Raw genomic sequence first — 13,829 nt, 5'->3', positions numbered from 1 at the left:
TAAGCAATTATATATTCTATGAATTTGTTATGAGATGTTATTAATGAAATATTTGAAAAAAAAAGATATCTAAAGCGAGTTTGTCTGCCCACGCTATCAACTCCTCATACGACGAGACATATTCATTAATTTTTAACAGATTTTAATTATTAAAAAAACGAATTGCTATGTCGACTTCAATTCTTAATTACTCTATGAAATATATTCAGAGTTTATATCACCAAACTTGTCGATCAAGTATTCACAAACAGGTGCACTTTTTTGCTCTGATAGTCCAGAAGGGACGTCATTCCGACACATACGGAGAGAGATCAAAAGCAGGACCAACACAGAGATCAATCTAGAAGCAACAGAGTACTACTAAGTTACTTTAGATATCTCAAAACGTTGGAGTTTCAAATATCGAACTCTAAATGAGATGTTAATAAGAATCATTATAGATACGGAAGTCTTAAATAAAGAGAGATTGTGTTTTATTACTTTTTTATTTGTACATTTATACCAAAGTTGATGTTTTTGTAAGTCAAGATATCTCTAAGATGGAACGTTTTAAATTGAATCGAATGGTATGAGTTCATATCCGGTCATACAGCACTAAATTTGTAATTTATCATCTCATTAGTAAAACCTGGTAGAAAGAGTATTACTCTCTAATAAAACATATATCTTATAAAAATACATGGATTTGATATTTGCAGGGTCTACAGGGTACAAAATTATTACTAAGTAATTTATAAATTTGCTTCTTTTTTAAGAATAGTTTTTGACTGATTTTTTCTGATCGTTTTAACGTTAGATCGACATTTTGAGCCAAAAGTAACGCTTTACGATTCGGTTAAAAATAGTTTGATTTCTTTGAGTTTTTTTTGGTTTTACAATCATTTTGATGTTGGTGGTAAAGTCAGAAGAAATTCTTGTCCAACTGTCAAAACCGGATGTAGCAAAAGCATAGCGTGGTTTACTTACTTATTTATGAAGATATATATATTGTACATTTACTAATCGTTGATTAATTAATTAATGGTAACTTACCTGAAGTGTTGTGGTACCACTTCTCGGTGGGAACGTGTCATCCTGAGCTACGACTCTGAAGTAATGGACATCGAGTCTCTCTCTATCCAATCGGGCTTGTGTGGTGACTACGCCCGTCCTCGTGTCCACGGCGAACATACCAGCTGATCGTGAGTCCAGGAGGCTTGACATGGAATACGTGACGGGACTGTTTTCTGGATCACTGTAACAAGTGTTATAAATCATAAATATGTAGGAAGATGTGTTTTTGTTTTCTTAATATTTATTTTACGCCCAGAGACGAAGTCAGAGGAAATATCCCAAGGGGTTAATTTTGTTCTGCGAGGTTCAAACCCGTGTAGCATAGACTGAAATATTAAAACAGGAAGTAGACTCTGATTTTTCTACTAAATAAAGTATTTCAATGACTTGAAGGCACAATGCTAATTTTGAGTCCTTCAAAAATCAGCAACAAAAAGTTAGAAGCGGTACAAACAACATAACATACTTGTTATTCGTACACGACCGCATCTAATTACATGGGCGGCGGCGCAATAACCCCGCAAAGGGAAATGTAGTCTCACGCAGTTAAATCGAGGAAATTGAGTAAATTCCCTCTTCTTATCTATTTAATGAAGTTATTTATACCACTTAATGAAGCGGGTATGTTTTTCAAACATACATATACATATATTAGAATTATACAGAATACTGGTAAAATATAACAAGAGGCAGCAATAACGCCTAAAAAAAAATATAGCGATATGTTCTAAGCAACTTAAGAAAATACAGGAAGCCTTTTATGTGACAATATTCTATATAATTAAAAACGTATGTTTGTATGTTTGTCCTGTACGCATTCTTAAACTAATTATCGGATTGTGATGTCAAATATCTATACTTTTTATATGTTTGTATTTCATTTCTTTTTTCTACGAAGATCTTTGTTCTACCCGTGTAAATACAGTACGGGTAGCTGGTTATATGTATATATAATTATCACAACTCATTTATCCAAAGTCAATAGAAATATATATACATTAAACGTGACATTAAATTAACAAGTACGTTCGTCAAATAAAATAACCATACTATATTGTTCTGAACTACCAAATAACATTTACTTATATGCCAATGACTCCATAAGCAAGTCACAGTAATTGAGGTATTTTAGCTTTATAGCTCGTGGGCTATTGTTAGTCGTCACGATTACATTGTTTCCGGACCGCATAAAATAGATGAGATCATAAAAGCTCAACGAGCCAGCTTAGAGTCAATTAAAGCAGGGCAGATGGTTTATTATCCTGGTGTTACTTCCGTGGCATTCATGACTCATTGATTAGTGTAATTTAGTTTATAGAATGAAACGATATTAGACGGTGTAAAAGTGTTAAGTAATAAAAATTTATTGTCCTTAAAACGATAGTGCTGGGAATAGGGCATTTGTCGTTTTAAAATGTTGCTTGGTTTGTCTTTAGTACGTCAATGACATTCTAAAAGAAATAATAAAAGTTCAAGTATAAGATATAAAGATTGTACAATAAAAAGAAATTACCGTGCTCTGACTGTCGTGACTATAACTCCTGGTGGCTGCTCCTCAGCAACAGATGCCACGTACAATGCTTGCTCAAAGTATGGTGACTGATTACGCAGTTCCCTTTTAACCCTTCTCGCTATATCCGTATCGTTAAGTTCTTGATGGTGATACACTATTTTCAATCTGTGATCTGAATCGACAATGTTAGTTCGTTCACAATCAAATGTGAAGAGCACGGAAACCTTCCACATTGGTTCTTGAATACACACGTCACTGCTGGCCACCAAGTCTCCTTGGCTGTTTTCTATTATAAAACGTGGATCACTTACATCCAAAAATTGCACTCTACACATTTTTTGTACTGTTCTCGGCAGAAATGCCGTCAACGAATTTACGAATTGCGACTTTTTTAAACAAATCCCCTGCCATCGGTCCGTCGTTGGTATTGCAAAACTGGCATACGTTTCGGAAATCCAATGTTTTGCTTCAGCTATTTTTACATCTATGGCCATATCGAAAGGTACTAAAGGAGATCGCTTTTTTCTACTTTTATTCGTAACCGCAAAGTCCTCGAACATCGCGTTCGACCACGGATACGCTGTTGACAATACACTATATTGACTAGCCCCTAACTCGCTTTCCTCTAACAACCTCCAGTCTATACTCTCTTGGTAGATGACTTCTCTCTTATCTCTGATATGGTCATCTTCATACTGAATGGCAGCGTCATTTTGATCATATACGCGATCGAAATCGATATCGTACAAATCAGCGTGCCGCCTGCTGCAATCCTCCCCGGCCACCAATATTCTAATCGGTAAGCTGTAATAGTCGATGTCTCGAATGCGTTCGGAGGTAGAATCCACATAAAATGTGAAAAGGTTGGGGTAAAGGACGCCATCACATCTTAGCCTTTTACGCAACGTCACGAGACCGCTAGTTCTATTGACTCGTAGGATGTGGTGTACAAAGTTAGCGGTGCGATGCACGTCAATGTTGTATGCGCGTTCGGAGCCAAGCTTGTACACAGCTGCGTCGAGGACGACATGGCCCGGCGGAGCGGTGTCGGGGATGATGATGAGGTAGGCGCGCGCGGCTGACAGCGCCAGCGCGATCAGCACCGCGTGCGCCCACCGCGCCATGCTGTTTTCTGTTCACCTACAGCAGCGCCGCCTCGTTCGCCGTAAGCTCGGATTATCCATCTGTGAAAAAAGTTTACATCAATATCTTACATTCCAGTCAATTTAGTGAAAGTTTTACATATAAATACATTAGTTTTACATATATATATATATAATAGGTATAATTCATTTTTAACATCAAGTCATATTATACAAAGTCCATTGAGATAATGGCAAAAATTATACTCAATTTCAATAATAGAAATAAATGAATAACTTTAAAACAAAGGAAATTTTACGGATGATTAAAATAAGTACTTGCCAAGCTGTCAAAGACGTGCCCAATTGTTTGTTTATTATTTATTTCTTATTTATACAGTACTACTTAACTAACTGTGAAAGTTCTCAATCACAAAAATAAACAACATTAGAATTTACGTAATATTTTGCTATTAATTAAATATAAAAGATACTTAAGATTACAAATACTACAGATTTCATTTTTAATAAATAAAATATAGACTCTTGCATAAGTTTATGAACAAAACAATATTGTGATTGAGTGTAATAAAGGGTTTATGTATGTAGTATATATAAACCGAATGAAATATCACATCTATTCTTTAAATATACACAATCGGTACACCGAATGTGTTAAAATTCATAACTTTGAAATTTTCAAGGGATTGGAAAATCGTTCAAAGGCTGACATAATACCAGCTCCTTAAAACCAATAAGAGCGGATTTTACAAACAAAAGCTAATCCGAGATCTACGCGTCAGCAGAATCTCTACCCTCTAATATCTTGTACAATTATTGGTTTTCACAGCGATCGGTAATTTTCGGCAAAATTCGGCAATTTTCGACATAAACCGGCTAAGGTTCAAGATTAATGGTGGCAATTAATGGGAGTGCACGATGGCAATTTACGCTTACAATGAATTTACTAGGTGCGAAAGGTATCGGACAAACAATTTTTTTTCAACATTATCACATAAAAGGCAAAAATTTTATGATAAAGTTTTGCTTTTCGCACGATAAGTAGGCGAATTGTAGATACATAATTTTAATATTATACTATAAAACATAAATAAAATATATTTATGTACCTTTGTGAATAAAAAAAATGGTGTTTGTTAAGATTTACTTTTTAAGGTAATATTGAATGTTTTATCGAGTTAAATTTATGAACAAGTTGTGTGCGGCGGCCGTTTTAAGGAATTATAATATTTTAAGCATATAATAAATGTTCTCTAACTATAGTGCGTACAAATTTTTAGGTCAATATGTTGAGTGGTATGTTTAAATTTATTCATATAATTTGATCCATAGATAGTCGTAGGTGAAGTTAAATGAAAAATTTAACTACTCTTCCAATATTATGTAACTCTGTATAAAATATTGTAAAATATTTTTAATATGGTTTTGTTTTTAAAGTCCAAAATAAGTAAATGGATTCGAAATAGATATCAGTAACAATACCAGAGAATAAAATGCTTTGTATAGTATCAGACTGAGGGTCACCGGGGGAAACTTCGAAGGTTGACTACGATTTCTAAGAAAATACGGACAAAATATAATAATTAATTTAATATTTTAACTCAAAGTTTAATTTAATATAATTGAAGTAGTTATTTTATACGTAAATTTAAATATCAATCTCAATAGTACCAAAGAATTCATTGTTTTTTTTCTTCAATATTATTTTACTTAAAACTTAAAATTAGCTCTTTAAATTAATTATTAGGACCCATCCCAATACGTAAAATGTTCTCAAATTTGTATAATGTGTCAAATAAAAGTTTACTTTAACATACAGGTTGGTAGGGCTTGTTGAAAGCCTGTCTGTATAGGTACCACCCACTTATCAGACATTCTTCCGGCATACAGCAATACTTGTATTGTTGTATTTCAGTTTAAAGAGTGAGTAAGACAGTGTAAATACAGACACAAAGGATATACATAACATCAGTTACCAAGGTTTGATGTCTATGGGCGGTGGTGACCACATACCATCAGAATGTTCATTTGCCCGTACGCCTACTAAAAGTCATAAAAAAACACATTTAATATTAAAACGATTTTCTTATAGAACAAAAATGTAAATCAATGATTTGTCTCATTAAATAATCTAAGATATTTTTAAAGCAAATCTTCAAACATTCCAGTCACCCTAACGCTAATGGTGCTATCTATTAAACGTGTTCGGAATTGCCGATCCGATAGCGATCCCCGCCTTTATTCGGTCATTTGATATGTATTTATACGGTGGAAGCAAGTACATTTAGCGACAAAATCTTCTTAACTTATCTACCTCTAGTGTCTGATAATGCTATATAAACTAATTTGAAAATAAAAATAAAATCTTGTGAAAGTAAAGTAGTTGAGTACTAAGAGTAAAACAATGTTATTATTGAATTAAACTTTTTTCGTCAGTATCGATTTACTTAAACAGTGAATTTTTTACCTCAATTCGATCAGAATGAAATTTATTGTCTTTCAGGTGCATGATTAAATAAAGTTAAAATCTTTAATCACTAAAGAAAACCGAGCTCTATAGCACAAATAGGAAAAATATCTTAAGAATCTTAAAAACTAGTGAGAAAGATTAGGAAAACGATAAGAAGGAAATATATTTTTACTAACATCTACATACTACTTAGGTGAAAAATAAACTCATCAATTCCACTACGAAGGTCTCCCAAAAGGTCTTCATCGAACGTTTGAATAAAGCCATCACATTTGAAATATTAGACATGAATAGGGACTTTGTGAAAGGCACATTTTTTTATGACTACATGTAATAATGTATATTATCTGTTACTAATAAAAAGTTTTATAGGGGTTATAGATTTACAATTTATTTTCTCTTCTTAGTCGTATTTAAATGTTAAATTACAATTGATGACTTCTTCGACGACATAAATTGTTAATGTAGGTGTCGAAAGATAGGCGGAGAGCACAGAACATTAAAGTGAAGTATCAAAAGCGAATACAAAAATATTTCTGTTTATTCGTCAATAATAAAGGTGACAACACTTTTGAGGAAACGAAAACACGTCGTGAGTCGCTTTTGATTTATAATCAAAGTTTAAGTCATTCATCCACAGTGGATGAACAACGATTACTAATACTTTTACTTTAAAAGTTACCTTTATTTGATGCTTCAGTTTAATTTTCCTTCTTTACTTCGTACTCGTCTCCATCTGTAACAAAAAAAATACCTTTCATTATTCATATTCGTGAACTTCTGAATCATTTAAATATTTTATAATATTGAGCATGAACGTAATTTTGTTTGTACAATGTATTGAAGCTATAAATAATTAACATGATTGATACAAATGATTATTAAAATGAAATTTTGCTACGTAATGTTGCAGTGAAGCTTGAAATTCAAAACAAAGCAGGGGAGTATTTGACAATTATTAATGATTTGGTTTTGTAACATAACTCATAAAACAAAGGAATGGTTGAATAAAATAATCAAATATTTAAAAATAGAGCAGTTTTTTTTTAAATATTTTATTAATAAAATTGAAACAAGATCGTTCAATTTATTTCGTAACATATACGATAAGTTCTTTATTCAAACAATTAAACATCATTTTTAACATCGCTCAAAATAAAATCTAAAAAATGATTATTATTATTATTAATCTATAAATGAAATATTCATTTATTTGTTTTTATAGTTACCTGAAATTAAATATTTTTATGAAGTTTCGGATTATCTGTAGCGATGCCGTAATACTGGTTAGTTTGGTTTAATTAATGTAATTATTGGTCTTAAAAATATTTATTAAAAGCTTATTGAAATCTTAAATCTATTTATCGATGAAGGTTTCGTTATACTGCTTGCAATTATTAATTTTGGCAACACAAAAAGCAAACTGTCAGGGCCACACGCATGGCGCAAATGCGTGGCGATGCGGTGATATTAGTTCAATTTGGTTCAGAGGCTCACGTCTAAAATTGACGAATTACACCCAGAACGCTACAGAGGAATAGAAATCGTTTGTCACGAACCCTGATTTACTTCCTTATTTCCTAATATCGTGGGATTGGTTTCAATTTGCGAGGATTTATTTACAATTTACATAAATACATTCACATAAAAATATCGTTCTAGAATATTTTTAGTAAAAACTTTGAAACATGAGTTATACATGGTTAGTTACATTAGTTAAACTCCATTTTTCGCACATAGAAAATGTAATTATTTCTTTTTCTTTCACATAGGCGATAAAAAATACTTAGTTGTTCCATTATTAGGGAAGGTAATATTTATAAAACCCAACAGGTACTATCCATCAGTCGGCGAGTATCTTATCTAACAATCTTAATGACACTGACGCCGGCGACGAATCGATTGACTAAGCTATAATAAACAAAAATAGACAAGGCAATAACGTGTTGCTTTTTATATAATGCTGATATTATATTGATCAATAAAAATCAAACCGCTGTTTCATGCTTTAAATTTAGAATGTATAACTGTCTCTTTCATAAAATTAGTCTTATTGGTTGACGTTTATAGCTACACACAGATAGTCTATAAGGTTATAGGTTATTTATGAGTTTGGCGCGTTCAAACATTCAAATTGACCGACTTTGTAATATAAATATAGGTAACTTTCACAGGATAAGTAATTTTGTTGTCATATATTTTGTTAATGGTTAAGCAATAAAATAAATATGAGAATAAAATATACATTTTATAAGCATAAAGTGAACATGTAATATATTTGGTTTATGTATTATAAGTTTTTATTGTTATTATAAAATTGAAACTAATCCTTTTTTAATTTAACAATTATATTATAAATTACCTATTTCAAATATTTATAATAATTATTGTAAATAAGAATACGACGGAATCAAGAAGTGAGTCAAGAATTTATTTATTTAGTGGAATTTATTACTCAATGTTGCCACATGCCAAAATGAATTTGTTTTTAAAATTATATTTAGTCTCCATTTGCATATTTTAAGAAACGTATCAAAATGTTTTTATTACTAATTGATAAAGATTATGTAAAATGTAATATATTAATAAATTGTTATAAAATTTTAAATTAAAAACTGATAAAATGGTGGAACAGCTTCACAAGCTGTTTAGACCAGTTTAATTTTATCTCAAGCAGCAGAAATATACTTGCGATTCAGTAAAAATTTAAATAATTATAATATTTAGCCAGCTTACCGTTTTAATAGCTACTGACTGTTACATTTTACGATATTTTGACGGCTTTATTTGTGCGCAGTTTTACGATGTCGCGACACCGTATATAAATGACCACAAAATATCGAAAGAGCTTACTGCGGAAAATATGGGAGCGAATACGTTGAAAATAGTTATCCAGGCAGATTTAAAATGAATACGTTGCCAGCAGTTATTTATAATTGTTCATTATATTTCGTCATCCTATAAAATATTTGATAACAGGTCTTAAAATAAAGGTTCATTTTAGAAAGGTTAAATTATATTAAAATTTAAACACGTCCTATTCGAAGGACACTTTATTTACAATTGGTTCAACGAACACCAAAGAGACAAATTCTATCTCGTAAGTGATTCGAAATCAACATTTGATTAAAAAAAATCTTAAACAGCTTAGTATTCTAATAATGTTTTTACGTAGGCACTGAGGAGTGTTTTAATAAGTTAATTTAGAAATAATTTTTAGTCTACATATTATTCTTCGTTGTCAAATGGAGGGTTCCAGTTTTAGATGTGAGGTGTTAATATCATGCGAAAATTCTTCGCCTGTATATTTATATAAATATACAGTCTAGCACTAGCTAACAATTTTGAATTGAATATATTAAATATTCGTTGTGCTTCTCAAGCTAAAACTATAAATATTTGGTTAAGATCTATTACCTTTCTTGCAACTCTTTAAACTGTAAATAGTATGGAAATATTGATACTTCCAATAATATGGCCTTGATTCAGGTCGACTATTAATAAACAAAACTATCGATGATAAGCATTATGTTTCGTTCGTATAACGATCGTAGATTATTTGATAAAATAAAACTTAATACGAAATTTTAAAAGTGATTAAGTTTTAGAATAGAAAATTTATATTTCGAAAGCTTTTAGCTGAGTCATGGTAGGATACTCTCATAAGATATACGGCGTATCATAAAACTGCATCGGCCTCATCTTGCGAGAGCCTTCCAGCTGTGCATACGATGTATTTTAACTTTGCCAGTAAACAAAATGAAACTCCAATAAGATAACTTCAGAACGAAAAAACCTTTTATTTTTTATCTGTCTTGTTTCAGTTGTTTATTATATGATTAAATTTATATTCTTTAACATTATCTTTACTTTGTAGTAGGGCTTTGGGCCCCTTGGGTAGGTTAGGCTACCACCCAGATATTATATTGCCAAACAGCAAGACGTTGTATTGTTGTGTTCCGGTTTGAAGGTTGAGTGAGTGAGTGTAACTACAGGTACAGGGGATATTATATATTAATTCCCAAGGTTGGTAGGGCATTGGCAATGTAGGCAATGATTAATATTTTATACAGCGCCATAAGCTATGGGCAGTGATGACAACTAATTATCAGATGACTTGTTAAAAGAAAAAAAGGACCTTTTAGACCAGTTCCTTTTAATTAACTAAGCTTAAATTAGGCAAATACATTTTGTGACGATTCAATATAAACTTATTGTTTTTAAATATTTTATTTATTGCATATTACAAACTGTTAAAGTTTGCATATGATTTTTTAAACTTCAACTAAAGTCATAGTAATACGGTGTAGACGTACCGTCTAATGTAAACTGTTAACTACGTATGAGTGGAAGAACAAATTGATAGAGTCACTGCACTTTATTTATTCGAAACAAAGGTTTGACAGTTCTGACACTGATACGTTAAAAGGGACAGTCGAATTTGACTCACGCTTTCTTTAGTATAATACAGTGTAATAGCATAAAACAGGCTTCAACTATCAAATGAAAATATTTTAGCTTTACTATAGTTTGGATTTCCTTTTTCCCTCGTCTTTAGCAAATTTTGCGTCACTTTTATGTATGTAAACTGTTTAGTTAGTTTTATACCCCTCACACAATCCGTGTCATTTTTTTCCCGTAAATCCCTTAATTTATTTGCTTTATCTGAGCCAGGTTTCAAGCTATCTCACCGTCAGATTTCATGAAGACCGGTTCAGTGATTTCGTTGGTTCAACAGACATACATCATTTATAATATTAATATGTAAATATGATAAATCAATATAATTTTCCAACTGAGACGAAAAGTCTTGTATGGAATTGGCCATATTAAGAAAAAGCACACACCACACTGTGACTAATAAAACAAAACGACGTATCGACCGACGGGGTCGCCGTCCTATGATTGCAGTCCGATGATGGACTCGTTACTTAGAGAATTTTAAAATAAGGATATTGAAAATAGTATACATTTTACAATTGTATTGATTATTATATATTTTTATTACATTAAAAATGATGCCAATACAATGTGTAATGTATAATTTTTTTTTAATATTGAGTCTATTTATTCTCAATATTAAAAAAAAAACCAATCCGACCAAAGAAACGAAGGATGGATTGTGTGAAAGGCGATATGGTTAGAAAGAATGTTACTTGTGAGATGACGTCCGACAGAGAAGCATGGAAGAAGAAGACAGCCTGTCTTCGCCGACCCCAAATTAAATTAGGAAAGGGGCAGGAGGATGATATTGAGATTATTTACTAACACCATACATCGCAACTGTAGGCTAACTCATCATGCAGTTATACAAATCTAGTTCAGTTCAATAAAAATTTTGTCACTTGTATATTTGGATCCTTTGTCTTCGTTTACTTGTTATCAGTTACTAACAGTAACTTAATCTTATAGGAGTACATGAGTATGTATTCCAAATTCGCGTATCGACTTTAATTGTTATTTATGAAAAACATTTAAAATATATTTATCAAAGTTATATTAATAAAATTGATAAATAAATTTTACTTGATAACGTTGATTTATTTCTTATTTTTTAAATTTACTATAGTTTTGTTTTGCCTATCTATTGTTTTAGTTATAGATTCACCAAGGTTCGTTTGGAAAGCGGACGTATCAATAATTTTCCTTCTAACATAACAGTCATATAACCGCTCAAAAATATAAAACTTATAACAAAAATATAAGTTTAATTTAACTTCATCCCGAAACTATTTCCCTATCGTAATGTAAATGTTCCATATAAATCGGACTTTTGTGTACCCGCAGCAAATATAAAAAGACTAATAAAACATACTCCTTTTAATATTTATATGATATATGACTTAATCTCGATACCTTTTTTTCCAATTAAGTCATGCTAAGAAGACTCATGATCTTTTTAAAAATATAACTGTAACATTTGTGCTTTGGACTTTAAATCACACACCACGAGTTGTGATATGTAATAGTAGCACATATCCGATAAAAAATGAACAAATTATTATAAGTATTCAATATTACTACGAACGTCAGTACTACGAAGGTTGTATGCGAAGTTACTCAATGAGTCGTTGACCGGAACGCATTACAAACTTATAAGACCGACGACCGGTGGGTATAATGAATAATTGTACGTGTTTAAAGTAGTGTGAAACTTAGAGAACTATGTTCGAACGCATGTAAGTATATATTGATTTTGACACAGTTGAAAAATCTTGATAAAGATTTAAGAATAGAAGATAAGACAAGAAGTCGTTTGTTTATTTGGTTGTTTGTTCGCTTTTACGTTGTAACTGCTGAACCGATCATCGTGAATTTTGTAGACACATTTTCTGGAGTAGGTATAGAAAATAAACATTTATATTAAATACAAATCACAGACTCATTCCTGACATAAACAAGAAGTAACCGATAAACTTAACGAAACTATGAATAAACTAAACTTCTACTTTTATATCTAATTTCTAATTATTGAAAATATAATTTTTATTAAAATTGTTTGATTATTGAAATTATTTTGATGTCGAATTTCATAATGTCATCAAAGCTATTTATATGTTCATAATTTTTCTAAAATTTTTCTAAATTTTCTGAATAAAGTATCAGGCAGTATAATACGACACTAAATAAAAACAAAAAGGTCAAGCTAAATCATAAGTTGAATAAAAAAAATATATTTTTCCAGCTTTAATAACCATCATATAACTCACAATGAATCAACAATTTACAATTCAATCTCAATGCAACATTGGATGTAATTTAAACAAAAGTTTACAAGTATATTTTCGAACTGTTCAATTCCGAGCAGACTCACAATTCGCCATTGTTCTGCTGTTCGTTTTTCCTTTGATCCGTAGATCGTTGTTTATTGTTTTATCGATACATTAGATAGCTATCGTGAAATTCGTTTTGAACATTTCGATATTTCGTTGGGATACACATTTATTAAAAGTGTAGTGTGCAGTGTTTACATCAAATACTTTCGTGAAAAATTGTTGCAGAATTGTTTGTATCGATAAATAAAAATCCGATATTGGTATTGTTGATTATAAAAGCATTTGAACATGATCAAGATGTTACGGTCGGTTTTTAAATAGTTAAAACCAGAGTATATTTTTATCAACATATTTTTTTTAATTATATTGCTGACGTTGCTTAACATACAGAGTTATATTCTTACCGAGTAAATTTACCACTAGTTAAGTTAGTGTAGATTTAATTGTTAATCTAATAGCGATTTTAATATAATATATCCATGGAAATTTTTTGTTTATGTCAGCTGCATAATTCATTTATATGTTATTGTATTTATATGTACGTATGTTAAAAGGACATTAATCATAACTGGCAAAGATAATTAATTCTATTTCATATTGATCTCATAACACAGTGCGCCGACTTTAGATAAATAAGATGAGGTCGAGCGAATGATGACTAACTTCATCAATGTCTGAGATTTGTTTGGTTTTTATACGTTTGTAACTTAAATAAAAAAAGCAGACATGCGGTGAGATGAATTAGTAACGGTTAAAAGATCGATACAAGTTGATAAATAGTTGGGTAAGGAATACAGATAATATTTGAAGAATAAAAATATGTATGTATAAGATATTTTATTAAAATATTTATACTACATATTTTTATAAAATATCTTTCATCGTGGACAATGTTGCCAATCTCACGATATTTC

At 30.9% G+C, this 13,829-nt stretch overlaps 1 protein-coding gene across 1 annotated transcript in view; it reads right to left on the bottom strand.

The window, feature by feature from the left end:
- The window catches only part of LOC125063878 (protocadherin-like wing polarity protein stan), a 166,508-nt gene that overhangs the window by 27,899 nt on the left and 124,780 nt on the right, over positions 1-13,829 (bottom strand). The window contains exons 4-6 of the mRNA XM_047670553.1: positions 6,822-6,875; positions 2,567-3,750; positions 1,033-1,234 (exon numbers count right to left, since the gene is read on the bottom strand). Of these exons, the coding sequence (XP_047526509.1) occupies positions 1,033-1,234; positions 2,567-3,690 (1,326 nt within the window). The 5' untranslated portion in view covers positions 3,691-3,750; positions 6,822-6,875. The remainder of the gene's footprint in view (positions 1-1,032; positions 1,235-2,566; positions 3,751-6,821; positions 6,876-13,829) is intronic.

This window comes from Vanessa atalanta, chromosome 5 (assembly GCF_905147765.1).
Source record: "Vanessa atalanta chromosome 5, ilVanAtal1.2, whole genome shotgun sequence".
Taxonomy (NCBI): Eukaryota; Metazoa; Arthropoda; class Insecta; order Lepidoptera; family Nymphalidae; genus Vanessa; species Vanessa atalanta.
Note: the sequence above shows the minus strand (reverse complement) of the source record. Positions and strands in the feature narration are given on the sequence as shown.